General features: G+C 44.2%; 1 protein-coding gene across 1 annotated transcript in view; it reads right to left on the reverse strand.

Moving 5' to 3' along the window:
* Positions 1–1,115: 1,115 nt before the first annotated feature.
* The window catches only part of LOC307229772 (histone H3, embryonic-like), a gene marked incomplete at both ends in the record, with an annotated part of 33,617 nt that continues 14,663 nt past the window's right edge, over positions 1,116–20,069 (reverse strand). Inside the window, one exon of the mRNA XM_079999835.1 lies at positions 1,116–1,202. Coding sequence (XP_079855961.1) covers positions 1,116–1,202 — 87 coding nt within the window. The remainder of the gene's footprint in view (positions 1,203–20,069) is intronic.

The following is a 20,069-nucleotide window of genomic DNA, read 5'->3' on the forward strand; positions in this document are numbered from 1 at the left end:
ATAAAGTCTAGTGCGTGCTGCTTACACTGACTTGGATCTATCACAAGATTAAGGTCGGCAATATGATTTAGATCTTCCTCCACCCGCTTCTCCTAATCAACCCGGAAGTTTCATAGACAGGTGAAACCGGATCCTCGACTTATTCATGGAAGTGTCGGTGACGTCAGTGACCCGCCCCCTCCACAACGGTACCAAAGCGTCACGTCATTTGACGACTCCACAAAGGCTGAACTCTATCAAAACAGTTTCACATTGTGACTTCACATCACATGGAAGATGGATGAATGATCTTTACCGAGAGGCTCGCTTTAAAGGAAACCATCGATCTTCGTCGTTCAGCGCTGTTCCGCATCTCGGTAAGTGAACTGTTTCCCCAAGTCATATAATGGGAATATTTAACTACACGGTTAAACATCTTTCTACTATTTATGAATCAAACTCTGTTTCAAAAATACGTTGAGTAAAAAAAAAAAAAAACAGAAAGGAACGAATCTGGAAAACTTGAATTTTCCTTCAATAAAGGTTTTTTCAACTTATTTGGCTGCTCCTGGCCATTTTAGAAATGCGGGAGATGAGGGGAGGTGGGTTTTTCTGTGGTGGGTCACAGGAATTATATCATCACTGTACATATATAACATATCATACATAAATCTCTAATTTCCCCCATGCTTTCAGAGTGCGGTGTGTACATAGCACTAAAATGGCGGCCATTGAGGAAAGACATTGTTTGTATGGCTCCATATTTATTTTTAATTGCCATATGATAGATATGTTATAAGCCTTTTAAGATATATTATAAGGGTCCAGACCTGCTCTGCTCAGCTGGACTCCGGGTCTCAGGATGGAAGCCAGCACTCTGTACAGCCTCCGGATCTCCTGCTCCGAGCGCCTCCATCTGCTCTCCCAGTTCACCACAGAGCGTTCAAACTCTCTGTAAACGTCTCCTCCTGCCGCTATCACCTTGTCACTCAGCGCGTCTCTCACTTCTTCTCCCACCTTCACCTTGTCGCACAGGAACAGAAGCTCTCCCACCGCCACAGATATTCGCTCTCGTACAGAAAAGGTGAAGAGTTGAAGCCGCTCCGCCATTGTTGTTGTCGTCGTGGAGCTTCTGGTCACGTGTCCGTGTTGGAGGCGGTGGCAAAGTGAGAGGTGTGATCTACTTCTGGCTCAGAGAGCGCTGCTGGGAGCTTCTCGTTGCTCTAGAATGAGAAGAAATGTAAATGCTTATTTAACATTAGAGATGTTTATTAAAACTACAGTTACTCCTCACTTAACGACCGAGTTCTGTTGCTACAACCAGGTCGTTAAGCCAGTTGGTGGATAAGCGAGGACCCGTCTTATTTCACGGTAAGGAGGCGTGGTGATTACGAACGCTAGTGTAGTGAATAGTGACAGACTGCAGGAACGAGACTGAGACTGAGAACGGTTATGAGATGAGATGTGCACTGGTGGGAGAGCTGCTCGTAAGTCAGAACGCTCGTTAAACAGGAAGGTTGTTAAGTGAGGAGAACCTGTGCAGCCTTCTCCTCCCGTCATAAGCAGACTCTGCAGACTGTGCAGACTCTGCTGTGCCGCACAAGCACAGTTTAACTTTGTAGCGTTAGACTAAGACTAAGTTGATAACACGCTTTGAATTCTACAAATTAGAATTTTTCAGCTCTTATACGTGAAAATTAAATGTTTTTATTACGGTTTTATTTCGATGGGGGGGGAAGGAAAAACGACTGTGGGGGCGATGGGCAAGTAATGTAATTAGTGTACCCCCGAACACCGTGTAACAACGCTAATTAATGTTAATCATACATTGTGCCAATTTAATGAGGTGATCCATTCGGATAAGTGAACATTTATTTCTTTAATCTGACCCCTTTGTCTTGTTTTTTTCATCTTTATTTACAATTGAAGATGAAATCTATATATACATAAACATTTTTTAATTCAATATCTCAATGTGTTTTGTGTTTTGTCTTGTCTCTGAACACACAAACACAATTTTCTGAAGCTGATCATTTTTTGGTCCTAATATGTCGTACATTTGATTATTGATGATTAAGGCTCTGAATAATAGGAAATAACAGATGAGGAGCTAAATTCCGTTCATGAACTGGACACAATGCACTTGAGATTATTATTATGTGACGCAACAAGGAACGTTCAGTTCTGGCTTTTGGCAACAATGACCAAACCGTGTGAGACTGAGATGAACTAAAAGGAAATAGAATTGAGATAAATGACAGAATAGTTTGTAAACTGCCACCGCCTTACTGTAAATATAATGACATCATGTAATAAACTAGTCCAAGTCCAAAACACTACATACTATGTGCTTCAATAATAATATGGACAATGTGTAAAACTATTATAGGATCATTCCATGAGTGACCGTCCCTTCTCATATCTGTGTGTGTGTGTGTGTGTGTGTGTGTGTGTGTGTGTGTGTGTTTGATCAAACTGAGACTTTATAAAAAAGTGTTGATCGAAGGTGAGAATGTAACGTAAAGACGTAAAGGAGTAAAGCGCACTCCACAGCAAGAAGAGCCGTAAAATCCGTGTTAGAGCAATAAAAATGAAATAAAATCAGTGATCAAGACTGACCTGAGCTGAGCTGAGCTCAAAGCACCGCTGTCTGGCTGCGGGACTCCCCGCTCTCCGGTGGCCCTGCTCGGTCTCCCTCTGCAGGACAGGTCGGGGCTCCGGGGCGGCCTGCTAGCATGCAGCTAATGCTAACGGAAGCAATATAGCGCTGCTTGTTGTGTGGAAATGAAATGAAAAAGCCAAACGATCAACAAGTGAATGAAGCTTTTGTAAACGTGTGTAAGCGTCTGAACGTTGGAAACAATTAAAATATATATATATCAAATATAAATGACATGAGGAGGCTTGAGAAGCTTGATTTACTCTGAGCAGCGTTGGAGGAGCTGATGCTGCTTCTTCTTCTTCTTCTTTAGTGTTTATTGTTGGTTGTCAAAGCAGCTTAGAGGAGCATTACCACCACCAACTGAACTGGAGTGAACAGGAGATGATGCAGGAAATACCATCAAATACAATCAAATACAATAAAATGAAATGAAATAAAATAAAATAATATGAAATAAATTAAAATAAAATACAATAATATAAAATAAAATGAAATAAAATACAATGAAATAAAATAAAATAAAATGAAATAAAATAAAATGAAATAAAATAAAATAAAATGAAATGAAATGAAATGAAATGAAATGAAATGAAATACATGAAATTAAATGAAATAAAATAAAATAAAATGAAATAAAATGAAATAAAATAAAATAAAATGAAATGAAATGAAATGAAATACATGAAATGAAATGAAATGAAATAAAATAAAATAAAATACAATTAAACAAAATAAAGTCAAACTAAATGAAATAAATTAAAACCTCTGATAACATTTAATTTAACATGGCATCTATGACCTTTACCGCCTCTACTGCTACAACTTCCGGGGCAACGAGGGAATCACCGGATGTGACGCCAGAAATCTCAACGTTACAATTATTTCAAAACTTTTTTTCAACTCCATTACGGTTTGTTTTGCTCTAATATTTATTATTATAATTATTACCGTTTACTGCGCGTTGTGTCGTGGAAAGCACACACGCAACAAAGTAAGACTACAACTCCCATGAGGCCACGCTACTCCTGACGTCATCAGACGCCAACTTGTCTGTTATTGTTTTGATTGATAGACCTCTAGCGGCAGAAGTTGCGTCATCTACCTCTGACGTCTTTGTTCATATTTCAAGAACAACGTCTCTTGTTAAGAGTGAACTTCACTGTGAAGTCAGTAGATTAAAGATGTAATAATTCATTCAGCAGCAGTTGTTCAAACAGTAGAAAACTCAGGATTCTACAGCTGATGATGAAGATGATGATGATGATGATGAAGATGATGAAGCATCAATAAAGCTCATCAGTCTGAATTGAAATAAAATAGAATAATAAAGAATTAAATGAAAAATTGCCAAATGTAAACAAAAAGCTGAAAAATACAAAACAAACTGTGTAAGAAACACAAATATACTGAGGTGTCTGGGAATGAGTAGCGTCCCAAGAAAGTGCCCATTGTATAAAATAGTAATTATTAACAGACGATGCCAGGTGTCTCAAGAGAGAGTCAGAGCCCATTGTCAGGGGTCCAGGTGATAAGGGAGGTGAAAACGTGAACGGTGAACTATGCAGGGGAATCAGATGGTCAACATTGTCTCTGGCTTAGCATAAAAGCACCTGCCTGAGTGTCATTCTAAAGAGAATCCATCCGGCTCGGTTCTCTCCCAGACGGCCCATGGCAAGTCTGGTCTGATGCTGTTCTTTTGTAATAAATCTATTATATTACTCAAGTCAGCGTCAGCGGTCTCTCCTTCTTCATCAACACATCAAATTCATCAAGAAACTACAAAGTGGCGTCACGAACTAGGATCTGCTGGGCCTCACCTGCCGATGCTGCCTGCTCCAGCAAATTACCACTCTCAGGCTGGGGGAAAGACAGAGAAGAGGGAATGTGTCTGAATTGGATCATCCAAGGGGCAGATGACAAGACATCTGGCAGTTCATCACAGACACCGGCAGCTTGCGGATGACAGCGCATAAGAATTCTGAATCCAGAGTGAATAAGGCCAGTACGATTTATCCACAAAGTCTCTCAACAGACCTCACCTGCATTTACCTATATGCCTATACATTTAGTTATAACGTACATGATTGCTTGTTCTCAAATATAAGATTACAGTAGTTATTTTTCTTATATAGCGTTTGCGATGAGTAAGTAAGAGACTTGGCAACGGACTGACTGATCAAGGCATTCGCCTAATTAATGGAGTATTATTGATTTGATTGATCACATGCGGAAAAACTGATTTGATTTAAATACGGTTGAGTGCTGTGAATATTGGTTTCATTATCTGAGTAAGGTTTATCTTGATTGAGGCTGTTTTGAGAGTGAACATTGATGGACATTTTGATAAATTAAGATAAATAAGTATGATCACATGTATCAGATCATGATCAAGTGAAGTTGCTTTCATGAGTGGGAAGCGATTGGTCTCCTTTGGGGTTGGTAAATTCATTTGTTTTTAGTTGAGTGTGATTACACGGTGCTTTATAAATATTTTTTAAATAAATCAATTTGATTTACAATAAAAGAAACGGATACAAAAATAACAAAAGTAATCACGCCTATTGATGTAGTGCGAAAGAGTAATCCCCTGTTTAAAGATATTGCAAAAATATCAGGAAAATGGAGCAAGCGATGGCCAGACATTGAACAACCATGGCCAGCTGAAGGAACTCTTAATCCGGATGTGATTAAAACAATGCAGGTGCTCGTGTCCACATATAAAGTAAATCAAAAGAAAGGAAAAAGAGGAAAGAGACGCACGGAGAAAAGACAACCGGAACATGGCATTCTGCAGCTGTTCGTAAAGGAGGGACAGACATGGTTCGAAGCTGCAAAAGAAAAAAAAGAACAAAGTAGACAAGAAATAAAGAAAAGTGAAAAGGAAGCAGAAAAATTGATGGAGAAGATTACCGCACCCTTCTCACATACAGCATCTGTAAAGAAGCCCCCGCCTTATGAGAAGGAGGTGAAGTTCACTGATGTTTATCCTCAGCTCCCAGTGATGACAATGGAAGGCAACTATCTCTTCAAAGATGAGGATGAGCAAATAATAGAGATGGGCAAGGCTACAACAACCATAAAAATCCAACACTACCAAGAGAAGGAAGCGTTTGGGAAGCAGACAACAAGTCAGAAGCCTGGAAATAGGACAAGGGAGTGTGAGTGACTCGGACGAAGCTATTGGAGGATACGACCCCGTAGTCAGACGGATGCTGGCAAAAGCGGAGAAAAAAGGAGATCGAACAGTGAGGAAAATGGCTCCGGGAACAGACGACACGGATGAGAGTGAACAGGCTGAAAGTGATGAAGAATCGGAGAAAGAAGGTCCTTCCTGTTTTCAACCGTTAGCAACCAGCACAGGGGTAGGAGATGACAGACGTATGCTTTTAAGAGAGTTTGAGGTGAGTATAGACAGATGCCTCGAGGACATAAGTGAAACCACCTGTCCAGAAGTTCAACAAATATTGGAAAAACAATTACACAAATTGCAAATAACGGAGAAGAAATTACAGAAGAAAAAGCCTCAAAAGCCAGATACTTTGAGGTATGGACAACGGCTAAGAAAAGCAAAGAGACCCAACAAAATGTGTCCAGTGATAAATCGAGGACAAAATTTAGAAAACAAGCCTTGGCAGAATACAGACATGTCTAACATACTTGAAAAGTTACCCACTCTCCAAGATGGAGCACATCCGTGGATCTCAAAGCTGGAAGAGGTTTTGGTGGGAACGCAGCCTGCCATGGGAGCTTTTAAAAGGCTTCTGGCTAGCCTTATTGGAGTCCCAGCGATGGAGGCGATCCTGCAGGCGGCAGGCCTTAACAGATACAGTGGGGCAAAAAAGTATTTAGTCAGCCACCAATTGTGCAAGTTCTCCCACTTAAAAAGATGAGAGAGGCCTGTAATTTTCATCATAGGTATACCTCAACTATGAGAGACAAAATGAGAAAAAAAAACCAGAAAATCACATTGTCTGATTTTTAAAGAATTTATTTGCAAATTATGGTGGAAAATAAGTATTTGGTCACAAAAGTTCATCTCAATACTTTGTTATATACCCTTTGTTTGCAATGACAGAGGTCAAACGTTTTCTGTAAGTCTTCACAAGGTTTTCACACACTGTTGTTGGTATTTTGGCCCATTCCTCCATGCAGATCTCCTCTAGAGCAGTGATGTTTTGGGGCTGTCGCTGGGCAACACGGACTTTCAACTCCCTCCAAAGATTTCCTATGGGGTTGAGATCTGGAGACTGGCTGGAGACTGGCCACTCCTTCGTTGCCCGGGCGGTGTGTTTGGGATCATTGTCATGCTGAAAGACCCAGCCACGTTTCATCTTCAATGCCCTTGCCGATGGAAGGAGGTTTTCACTCAAAATCTCACGATACATGGCCCCATTCATTCTTTCCTTTACACGGATCAGTCGTCCTGGTCCCTTTGCAGAAAAACAGCCCCAAAGCATGATGTTTCCACCCCATGCTTCACAGTAGGTATGGTGTTCTTTGGATGCAACTCAGCTTTCTTTCTCCTCCAAACACAACAAGTTGAAGTACCAAAAAGTTCTATTTTGGTTTCATCTGACCATATGACATTCTCCCAATCCTCTTCTGGATCATCCAAATGCTCTGTAGCAAACTTCAGACGGGCCTGGACATGTACTGGCTTAAGCAGGGGGACACGTCTGGCACTGCAGGATTTGAGTCCCTGGCGGCGTAGTGTGTTACTGATGGTAGCCTTTGCTACTTTGGTCCCAGCTCTCTGCAGGTCATTCACTAGGTTCCCCCGTGTGGTTCTGGAATGTTTGCTCACCGTTCTTGTGATCATTTTGACCCCACGGGGTGAGATCTTGCGTGGAGCCCCAGATCCAGGGAGATTATCAGTGGTCTTGTGTGTCTTCCATTTTCTAATAATTGCTCCCACAGTTGATTTCTTCACAACAAGCTGCTTACCTATTGCAGACTCAGTCTTCCCAGCCTGGTGCAGGTCTACAATTTTGTTTCTGGTGTCCTTTGACAGCTCTTTGGTCTTGGCCATAGTGGAGTTTGGAGTGTGACTGTTTGAGGTTGTGGACAGGTGTCTTTTATACTGATAACGAGTTTGAACAGGTGCCATTAATACAGGTAACGAGTGGAGGACAGAGGAGCCTCTTAAAGAAAAAGTTACAGGTCTGTGAAAGCCAGAAATCTTGCTTGTTTGTAGGTGAACAAATACTTATTTTACCGAGGAATTTACCAATTAATTCATTAAAAATCCTACAATGTAATTTCCTGGATTCTTTCCCCCCCATTCTGTCTCTCATATTTGAGGTATACCTATGATGAAAATTACAGACCTCTCTCATCTTTTTAAGTGGGAGAACTTGCACAATTGGTGGCTGACGAAATACTTTTTTTGCCCCACTTTACATACATAATGCATTACATCAGAATACATTAAAAAATGATTACAAAGAGCATTTAAAATGGACTACAGTGTTTCCATTTTGTATCTCAGACTGTTGTAACACTGCAACTGCAAGTCCTACACCTGTGAACATGAGAGTAGGAAGCTTCTCAACTAACTTGGGCCCTACACTGAAGTAGTACAGTTACTCCGAGTTGATCTTTCAATGCGATTCCAAGGAGAGGTTCTTGGATGTTTGAGTACAGGCCCTGATCTACTGTGGAGACCCCAGCACTTGAGAGTTAACAGTTTGAATGCAACAATGTCCCTTCATGTAAGATGAGGAAGCGAATTATCACCTGTGTGAATACGTTGATGTCCTTTGAGATTACCACTTGTATTAAACTTCTTCCCACACTGGTCACAGTGGTACGGTTTATCACCTGTGTGAATACGTTGATGTTTTCTGAGATTACCTCTTGAATTAAACATCTTCCCACACTGGTCACAGTGGTACGGTTTATCACCTGTGTGAATACGTTGATGTATTTTGAGATCACCTCTTGAACTACACTTCCTCCCACACTGGTCACAGTGGTATGGTTTATCACCTGTGTGAATACGTTGATGTATTTTGAGATGACCACTTGTATTAAACATCTTCCCACACTGGTCACAGTGGTACGGTTTATCACCGGTGTGAGATGACGTCATTCAGTGGCATTCCCATGCTCGGCATGTGAGACAGGACACATCCCGAGCTGCCACCTGCGTCACCGTTGTGACCTGTGACTTGGACCGGAGCTCGTCGCTCTGCCGCTCCCTCCTCAAGCAGTGTGTCGTGTTTACAAGCTCCTCTCTCCGGCGGAGAGGCTGCGCAGGGCGGACGCCTTAGTGGCTGTGGTGGCTGTGAGGAAGACGTTGCTGCCCAGGACCGTTACTCCCTGAAGGAAGCTCTGCTTCTTCAACTCAGAGTCGGACGACTCTGCTTGACGCATTCTCCATGCAGGTCGCCTCCCGCTCTCCCCTCCCATTGCAGGGGCTGGAGCTGGATGATCTGCCGGGTCGACGACGCTCAGCTTTTGTTAGGTCCCCATCCCGGCGTCAACGTCCTTAACGGCTTTTGGCGCCTCCTCCTGGAGCTTCCTGGAATAATACACAAAGGCTTGAGTAGAAGAAACTCTCTGTTCCTTCGACGCTGCACATCACAGGCGGCTAAGCCTCGGCGTCACGCTCTCTGGCTCCAATGCCCCTACTAGTCGTGGGCTGTGCTCCAGTCTCCACCTAAATGCGCATCACCAAGTTGGACGGCCCTACCGGCGAACAAAATCGAGCTGCTGCCATGTTCCATAATGACGGAGGCCACCGAACCTCAACTTCTGCCCAGACGAGCAGAGGAGCTTTTCCGCCAGCGCCGCGTGGACGTCATGGTTCCCACCTCTGCAGCGTCTGTTAGCAGGCTGCCACGGCAACTCCTGTGGCGCGGAGGGAGCAATCAGGAACTACCCGGTGATGTTGTAACCGTTCCTGTCCCGAAGATCGCCTCTCCAACCTGCCTGAATGACTACTTTCCGGTGGCCCTCACCTCGGTGGTCATGAAGTGTTTCGAGAGGCTGATTAAGGATTACATCTGCGCCTCCCTCCCCCGCACCTTGGACCCATTGCAGTTCGCGAACCGGCAAAACAGATCCACGGATGACGCGGTCTCCCAGGTACTGCACACCACGCTCACGCACCTGGATGGCCAGAAGGGGGCCTATGTGAGAATGCTGTTCATCGATTAGAGTTCAGCTTTCAACACCATAGTCCCCACCAGACTGGCTGTCAAGCTGAGGGAGCTCGGATTGAATAGTCCGCTGTGTGCCTGGATCCTGGACTTCCTCACAGGACGCCCCCAGGTGGTCAAGGTGGGGAAGTACATGTCAAGCTCCCTCATCCTGAATACAGGATCCCCCCAGAGCTGCGTCCTCAGCCCCCTACTGTGCTCCCTGTACACACATGACTGTGTGGCCAGGTCCAGCTCCATCACCATCATCAAGTTTGCTGACGACACCGTGGTCGTGGGCCTGATCACCGACTGCGATGAGAAGGCCTACCGCGAGGAGGTAGCTGACCTGTCACTCTGGTGCCAGGACAACAGCCTACACCTGAACGTCAGCAAAACCAAGGAGCTGATTTTGGACTTTAGGCGTGGATCACAATCGAGGACGCACGCGCCCTTGTGGATTAATGGGTCTTCTGTCGATAGGGTGAGCAGCTTCAGATATCTGGGAGTCCACATCACAGAGGACTTAACATGGACCGTACACACAGACACTCTGGTGAGAAAGGCGAGGCAGCGTCTCTACAACCTCAGGCAGCTGATGAAATTCCAGGTCTCGGTGAGGATCCTCAAGTCCTTCTACTCTGGAGCAGTGGAGAGCATCCTGACAGGCAACATCACTGCCTGGTTTGGGAACTGTACTGCCCAGGACAGGCGGGCCCTGCAGAGGGTGGTGCGTTCAGCTGAACGTACCACTGGAACTACCCTCCCCCCCTTGCAGGAGCTATACACCAGGAGGTGTAGTAGTAGAGCCCGCAGGATCATGAAGGATCCTCATCACCCCAACAAGAGACTGTTTCAGCTGCTGCGGTCAGGCAAGCGCCTCCGCAGTCACACAGCGAGAACAGAGAGACTGAGACAGAGTTTTTTCCCGCACGCCATTAGAACTGTCAACGCTGACCTCACCAGGGGTCCTAACAGAGCCATACACTAGGCTCCACTACCTACTTTACTGTATGTAGCATACTGTACTGCATACTGTGTCACTGTTCAGGGTTGTTCGTGATGCCGTATTGCTGCGCCGTACTGTTGTATACTGTGCTGTATTATCCCAAACACTACCTCACTCTATTCACATTCACATGCCACTTTAATTCACATGCCACTTTAATTGCACATATCTGTATATACATAGGCATATTCCCTCTATCTATTCCATTTTATTTCATTTTATTTTTATTGTATTTTATTCTATATATTTTTATCTTATTCTATAAGTATTCAACTTACTGTATTACGTTTTAGGAGTCAGTTAGTCGGTCTATTAGAAAGAAATTTTTTACTTTTATTTCTTCTTTCCTAGGACATATTGTGTGCTATCACCGGGTGCGTTGCATTACATTTCACTGCATATATGTATGAAAGTATGTATATGTATGTGACAAATAAAAAATCTTGAATTTGAATCTTGAATCTTGAAGCACCATCCAGGGCACGAGAGCCGCTTCCATCACAGCCTCATATTCTGACAAATGGGCAGCTTTTCAAAGCTGGTGTGTGGGAAAAGACATTGACCCCACGGCATGACCCCTGCCTCAGCTGCTTTTATTCCTCCAGCGCTTGGAGGATGGAATGTTGTTTATTCAGCTTTTACTGGAGGTGGCAAGCGTCACAAGCTCCTTCAGATGGAGAGTCATGGCTCTGGATGGATTGTCTTCCTCCCTCACAACTCGGAGGAGGAAGCCGCGTCTCATCTCTCCTGTGCGCCTTTCCCAGAGCCTGTTCAAGCTGCAGAGAGCGATCTCAAGGGCTCTGCCCTCTACGCCCAGCCAGCTGAGTACACCCTTGGCTAGCGCAGTCGGTGGAGCATGAGACTCTTAATCTCAGGATCGTGGGTTCGAGCCCCATGTTGGGTGGCATTAATTTGTGGCCTCACAGCAAGACGGTCCCGGGTTAGGTTCCAGCCTTGGGCGCTGTTGGCACCATCGACGAACGCTGCCCACTGCACCAGGCTGCCCCCATGGGAGGAAGGACAAGCACCTACTGGGTTAAATGCAGAGACCATTTCACCAAAGCGTGGGGCCGTTACAGTGTCACAGCAGGGGGATTGTTTCTTCCCAGCCCGCATGCCACCATTCAGGCCATGTGCCATTCAGGGTCATATGCGTAGAATCTGTAGTTACAAAAAGTCATACAAAAACGAATGTTTGTATGACTCGCAGCAAAGGGCCAGTATGGCCCTCTACTCTATGTCCGCTTTGAGAGCACAGACTGAGCAGCTTGTTCTACTCCTTCTTCAAACATGAACTGTCGTGGTAAAAGAGGCGCAAAGTTCTCCGCGATACCATCCAGCGAAGCACCAAGCCCGCTATCCGCCGTGGTGGTGTGAAGCCTTTCTCAGGTCTGGCTATCACCTTGGCTAAAATCTTTCCTTCTGTGTTAATCAATGAGATTGGGCGGTATGATCCACTGTCAGCGGGATCTTTATCCTTTTAAAGAAGAAGTGAAATGGTTGTTTGGGGCTCGTCACCCTTTTTCCAATGACTCATTAAACACACAGAAATGGAGTGAGTTTACCACTGAACACTTAATAGAACCCTGTCCCATTCCCATCTGGACCTGGCTCCTTGCTACTTTGCATGGATTGAATGGCCTCTGTGACTTCATTGATGTCTAGAGGGCTGCTAAGCGTGTCAGCTATCTCTGGATCAATACAGGGGAATTCCAGGCTCTTTAAGAAATTCGTTATTTGGGCGAATGAGCGGCAGGTTAAAAACTACATCCTCACACGCTCAGGATAGGAGTGCTGTCATGACGTGTTCCACCTGCTCCTGGCTTGTTCCACCCAGCCTCCCCTCTGCAATAAACTGATGTCTACCACCCATCGTCTTCTGTGTCTCTGTGCTGGAGGGCCCTGAAAACACCACTTGGATGGCGTGTGGTCGGTAGAACTGCCACAAAGAGCACATTGGGTGTTCAGCTGAAGTACTGCACAGCATCTGCAAGGTCTTGAGGTTGCTGTGTAGTGTATTACTGCTCTGCTTATGTTATCTAGTATTGTAGTATTGCAACTCAGGACAACTGGTTTGTCTCTGCACATTTCACTGCTATTTGCTGATCTGCCAACAAGCTTGTGTTCCAGACCCCCTATTCAGGTAAGTCCTCTCTTATGTGGGCGTGCTCTTAGCCAGGTGCAACCCTAATCACATGAGCAGCTGTATTCTATCACCTATTTATGGTCCTGCCCTTGAAGCGTTAGCTTCAAGCGTTGGCCCATTTGTAGTCGCTCTGTGTAAAGACGCACGTCTACCTCTGCACGTCAACCGAAGCAAGGACACCGAACAAGGCAGACCTGCCTTCTTTTTCTCACTCCATACAAAATGTGCTACTACCGCATCTCTACAACTTCAAGGTCACCCAGAAAGCCTTGTTATATCATACGCCGATGCAATCCGGGTAACCTCAGGTCCCTGCAGCAAACATCTTGTGCAAAGACCTCCTTCTCTGTTGGCTTGTGGAATTGTCGATCTGCAGTTAACGAGGCAGCCTTCATTTCTGGTCATGCCAACCACCTCTCCTTGGAGCTCCTTGCTCTCACTGAGACGTGGATTAAACCGGAAGATAACGCAACCCCGGCTGCACTCTCCACAAACTACACATTCTCCCACACATCCAGATAATTTCCATGTTAATTTCCAACACATAGAAATTTAATCCACTGCTGCCTTTAAACAACTTTGTCTCCTTTGAATATCACGCCGTCTTGGTGACTGCTCCGGTGAAAGCCTATTTGGTCGTCATCTGCCGTCCACCAGGGCAACTAGGTGACTTCCTCCATGAGCTTGACACCCTGCTGTCATCTATTCCTGAGCATGAGTGTCCCATGCTCGTCCTCGGAGACATGAACATCCACTTGGACAGTGTGAGCTCGGCTGACATCCTGTCTTTGGTTCGCTCATTCGACCTAAGACAGGTCCCGACTCCACCGACTCACAAGGCTGGCAAAGAGCTCGATCTCATTCTTGCTCGGAGCTGCACCACGGACAACCTAAGGGTCACTCCTCTTCATCTCTCTGAACACTTCTTCATCCACTTCAATGTCCAGCTACCAAAACAACCCCCCACCTCCCCACCCATGGTTACTATCCGCAGCAATCTCCGCAACTTGTCTCCCACCCACTTCTCCTCTGTGCTCTCCTCTTCTCTTCCACCTCACGGCACTTTCTCCTCTCTGCAGGTTAATGATGCCACTGATTCTCTCTGCTTCACCTTGAGCTCATGTCTGGAGCCTGTTTCCACTATCCAACAGACCTGCTCGATCAACCCAGTCGCACCCTTGGCTGACTGACACCCTCCGGACAACACGCACTGACCTCAGAGCAGCCGAGAGGAAATGGCACAAATCCAAAACAATTGAAGATCTTGCAAGCTACCAGACACGGCTGTCCTCCTTCTCTTCCAGCATCACTGCTGCCAAGAAGGCCTTCTTCAACGATAGGATCAACGGTGCCACAGACACACGTAAGTTATTCGCCAGCTTCAAGTCTCTGCTTTACCCTCCACCACCTCCCCCAGCTTCTAACCTCACTGCTGACTGCCTTGCCTCCTTTTTTACTAACAAAGTGGCAGCCATCAGCAGCCAATTCACTAAACAACTTACTCACAACCTGTCTTCTCCAGCCCTAGGCTCATCGTTCCCTGGTTTCACCCCCCTCGCTGAAAATGAGGTATCTAAACTACTAACATGTAGCCGTCCTACTACCTGTCCCCTAGATCCGATCCCATCTAACCTCCTTCAAGCCATATCACTGACTATCACCCCGGCAATCACACATATGATTAATTCTTCCCTAACTTCCGGCACTTTCCCCTCCGCTTTCAAAGTGGCTCGGGTCGCACCACTGCTCAAAAAACCCTCACTCGATCCCAATCAAGTAGAAAACCATCGGCTGGTCTCTCTCCTCCCATTCCTTTCCAAAACCATAGAGAGGGCGATCTCTAGACAGGTTACAGAATACCTGTCAAGAAACAACCTTCTTAATACACTTCAATCTGGCTTCAAAAGTGGTCACTCCACCGAAACAGCCCTGTTGTCTGTGACAGAGGCCATAAAAACTGCTAGAGCTGCTGCCAAATCCTCGGTTCTCATTCTGCTAGACTTATCAGCTGTTTTTGACACTGTCAACCACAGCATACTCCTGTCCATACTCTCAAGTATGGGCATAACGGGCAGTGCACTTTCCTGGTTCGAATCTTACCTTACTGGGCGCTCGTTCAGTGTGACATGGCAAGGCCAGCTGTCTGTGCCTCACAACCTCACCACAGGGGTGCCCCAAGGCTCGGTGCTAGGACCCTTCCTCTTTGCCATATACACCACCTCACTGGGCCGGATCATCCGCTCACATGGCTTTTCATATCACTGCTATGCGGATGATACTTTACTCTATCTGTCCTTCCCGCCCGACGACCCTACTGTCTCGACGCGGATCTCGGATTGTCTGGCTGACATATCCACATAGATGAAGGATTATCATCTTCAACTTATTCTGGCGAAAATTGATCTGCTGGTCTTCCCGGCCAAACGAGGTATTTATCACAACATTGATATTAAAATCAACTCTCTATCTCTTGTTCCTACCAAGGCTGGAAGGAATCTAGGTGTCATAATGGATGACCAACTGACATTCTCGGACCATGTTGCTGCCGTCTCCCGGTCCTGCCGCTTTGCACTATTCAACATCCGAAAAGTCAGGCCGTACCTGACCCAATTTGCCACTCAACTGCTGGTACAAACCTTGGTGATGTCCCGTCTTGACTACTGCAACGCTCTCTTAACAGGCTTGCCGGCCTGTGTGGTGAAGCCACTGCAGATGATACAGAATGCGGCGGCGCGACTGGTGTTCAACCAGCCAAAGAGGGCACATGTCACTCCGCTGCTCATCGAGCTCCACTGGTTACCTGTAGCCGCTCGCATCAAGTTTAAGTCTCTGATGCTGGCCTACAGAGTGATTGCTGGGAATGCTCCCACCTACTTAAATGCTCTTGTAATAGCACATGTTGCCCCCCGGGTGCTGCGCTCGTCAAATGAGCGTCGCCTGGCTCTGCCGGCCGTACAACCACGGCAATCCAGGCTATTCTCATTTGTAGTTCCACGTTGGTGGAACGAGCTGCCAAAAATGACCAGAGCAGGGACCTCCCTCTCTGTCTTTAAGAAGCACTTGAAGACCCAGCTCTTCAGTGAGTACCTCCTCTCCTAACCTACAATTACTTAGCACTACCTAGCAGTATTTATTGTTACACTAATGTCTCTGTCACAATTTAGCTTGAATGTTATTCTCCCTTGTAAGTCGCTTTGGATAAAAGCGTCTGCTAAATGACTAAATGTAAATGTAAATGTAAATGTCTTGTAAATGTTGGTTTTACTCGCTTTTGTTTATGTGAAGTAATCTCGCCGTGCAGAACTACTTTTAATGTCTCTCAGAACAGAGAGTGAGAAATTGAGACCGATCTATTGGTTATTAAAAATGTATCAATAGCCTTTGAAAGTTTGACAAAGAAACTTGTCAGAAATAGAGATTCAAATATATTTTGAACGGAGTGGACAGAGTCTACGAGAGGACTATCAATAAAAAAAATAGTCTGTGCTCAGGAGGTAGAGCTGGTCGTCTAGTAATCTAAAGGTTGCTGGTTCGATCCTAGGCTCCTCCTGCTAGCATGCTTCAGTGTCCTTGAGCAAGACACTGAACCCCTAATTGCTCTTGATGGCTGCGTTGTCGGTGTTTGAATAATTGTAAGTTGCTTTGGATAAAAGCGTAAATTGACAGCCTCCACAGGTGCACACATCCATTTCTCTCATAAAAAGTGGTTAAACACCAAGACACTTTAGAGAGTGCTCAGGGTTGAGTCCTGGAGTGCTCCAAAACTGCATCTATAATACAATTAAAAGCACCTCCAAAGATGAGCTGATGTGTGGTGTGTTCAAATGAGGGAGAGAGGAGAGCAACTTATTTATAAAGTTGGCATCATCCCAGTTTGGGGCAGAGACATTCACTAAGAGAATTGGGCTTTGAAATAGAATGCCTGTGACAATGACATGTCTGCCATTTGGATCACAAATTGTATTTGAGGTGGTGAATTGTGTTTTTTTATTCATCAGTATGGCTGCCCCCCCCCCCCCCCCCCGCAGCCCTTGTGTTAAAATGGAGTGAAATACCTGGAGGATCCAAGGTTTGCTTAGTCTCCCATGCTCCGCTGCCTTAAAGTGGGTTTCTTGTAAAAACATATCAGCTTTCAAGTTCTTCAAATGAGTAAAACTCTTGAGCGCTTAACCGGAGCATTCATAGACTTAACATCCCATGATATAAATCTCAGCGAATGGCCCTTCCTAGTATCACAACAAATGAGCCGAGAGGTCATGGTATAGATAGAACACTGAGTGGGCTGACAATGCAGCAGCCCCACAACCAATCTCCTTTAAGTGTGTTTTTAACTCTACAAATGCAAAAATATACTGGCCGGAGATTAAACACGTCTACACCCCACGTATAGATTTTTGTTTTTGTTTCTTCTACAATTCACAGGGAATTGCCTAGAAATGATCACTATTTCCTCCAAGCTCCACACGGTGTAATCCCTGCTTGTAGGCACCTTATGTGTGTATTTGTGTTAGAGATGGAGATGCAGCCCTTGAGTTGGAAAAGCAGGAGCCCATTTCTGTCAAGCTGGAAGATGTGCTGGTGTTGGCCTCTGAGTCAGCAGGGACTCCCCCCGTTTGGGTTCCCTGTGACCTTAACCATTGAATTTTTACATTCAATGTTTGGGAGAACAAAACGATTGTACCCAGAGGCAAACACCTGCAGCATTGTCCTTCCACTGCCTCCCCACAGCAGCGTTGAAATGTTAAAGACCACATCATACCACACAAACACAAACCTGCTGCGATCAAGGGCAACGTCAGCCTCCAAGAGAAGTCTGACAATTATCCCATTCAATGACGAGCAAAGTATTCATATTTGCCATTTTACTCCAGATAGAGACTCAAAAAGATAAATCCTCAGCATAGCGAAGGGAATGAATCATGTCATGTGTCGTGTAAATATGATTGGGAAGAGGCCTTCAATTGCATGCCTATCTGATAATGTTCCTTGGGGTGTGTACATGTCGTCCTCAGAGATGTAAGTACTGTAATACCTTGAAAATATCCCCTTCTGTGCTGCAGCGCTTGAAAAACCCAGATCAGAGACTTGTCTTCTGCCCTCTGGTGGATGATCTGTGCACTGCAGACACTAGAGGGGCTTTCAATTCAAAAACCATGATGTCTTGACTTTATTGAAAGATTTGTTTTGCAAGGGAAGCTTTTCTATTTTCGAAAATGTTACGGCCAGAATAACAATTATATTGTTACTTGTATTTCAAAAAAAAAAGTATTGTTTTGGGGCAACATTGATATTCAATAGTTTTTTTCTGTGAATCCTTCAGTGGTGATTGTATTGCATTTCATGGTGCAATGTGCATCATGCCTCTGAGGTGTCTGGAAGATTTGAGGTGAATAGATCACTGAGCTCCCAAAGCTGATATATAGTGCGGGAATAATAGTAACGTATGTTACTATACGATTTATTGCCTCTATGTCATACCGAGAACGAAAACAACAACGGGTCTATTCAGAGGCCCTGGGGAAGGGAATTATGTTTATTCTTCCAGCTTTACCAGAGGAGGAAATCTTTAGATTTATGGCAAGACAGAGGCTGCGTGGGCACCTATGGGTTGGAACTTGATGTGGTATGTTATCTCTGTACAGCTTTAAAAGTGAGTGCCGAGCGCTGCTTGGGAGAGATTCCATCCGGCTCGGGTCTCTCCTGGACGTCCTAGGCAAGTCTGGTTTGATGCTGTTTGTGAAATAAAACTATTATTTTAATCAAGTCAGCGTCAGCGGTCACTCCTTCATTCTTCAACACATCACATTCATCAAAAAAACTACAAAGTGGCGTCACGAACAGGATCTGTTGGGCCTCATCTGCCGATGCTGCCTGCTCAGGGTGAGTGACCTCTCACAAAATTGAGCTGTTTTGTGGTCTGGAGCAGTTGTGTTTTTGGCAAAGAGACCACACTGACAAGAGCAGATTAAGTGGAGATGGATGTGTTGATGTGTGAAGTGAGTTTCCGTCTAAATTGGGATTAATTAAGATGTAAAAGACGTTAATAAGGGGAATAAGAGAATAATAAATGAAAATAGGGGATTAAGTTGAAATAGAGAATAGAGATGAGAGAAATAAAATATGAAGTTAAAAGTAAAAGTTAAAGGCTTAAAAGATGTGGAGAAAGTAGAAGTAAAAAGTAATTGTAGAATGGCAGAACTAGTAGCCAAAAGTTATTTAAATAACCATGCAAGATTAATAGAGACATGTCCCGTATCTCCTTAAAAAGTAAGAGGTGTACATTAAATGCTGTGTGAAAGTTGGCCGAATGAAAATATAACATAGTCAAATCTAGGTAGGAAAAACAAGAGGAAATAACCCTGGCCAGGGGAATTGACTCAATATAAAATTATATGAATAAAGATGAAAAAGATTGAAGTAAAGTGAAAAACAGATAAAAGTTAAGAGTCTAAAGTAAGATGAAAAATATGAAAAGTGAAAAAGAGAAAAGTTAAAAGCCTAAAGTAAGATGAAAAAGATCAAAAGTGAAATAAAAATAGTTACAAGTTAAAGGCTCAAAAGATGAAAAATAAGTGGGGAAAAATAGGGCAGAACCTGCCTTGGAGAACTAGTGAACATGCATGATGAGAGAATCTGATTAAAAAGAATTTGTTAAAAGTTTGGCCAAAGTAAAAATTTAAAAGTGTGGCCAAAGTAAAAATTTTGATGAAATTAGAAAAGTTGTGAAAATTACGCGGGTACAGATGTAGAAAAGCTTTGTGCAATGTTTTGTGTATACATAAGTGATATATAGAATATATGTGTTATTAAATAGGTATACATATGTGGTGAGCAGTTGAATAATACATAAAGAGAAACATTTCTTGCCCCTTTAGTGATAAACATAAACAATATGAGCCTGTTTACGGACTTTGTAAAGTTGATAAATATATATGAGCCTTTCTTTAAGGACTTTTGATAAATATATATGAGCCTTTTTCTCTAAGGACGTTTGATAAATATATATGAGCCTTTTTTCCAAGGACGTTTGTACATTTGATAAAGGATATGAACCTTTACAGGAGTTTATATATTTGATAACAAAATGAGCCTTCTGAAGGACTAGAGCCACAGTCTGCCTACACATACATG

The sequence above is a fragment of the Zeus faber genome (assembly GCF_960531495.2).
Source record: "Zeus faber genome assembly, chromosome: 1".
NCBI lineage: Eukaryota > Metazoa > Chordata > Actinopteri > Zeiformes > Zeidae > Zeus > Zeus faber.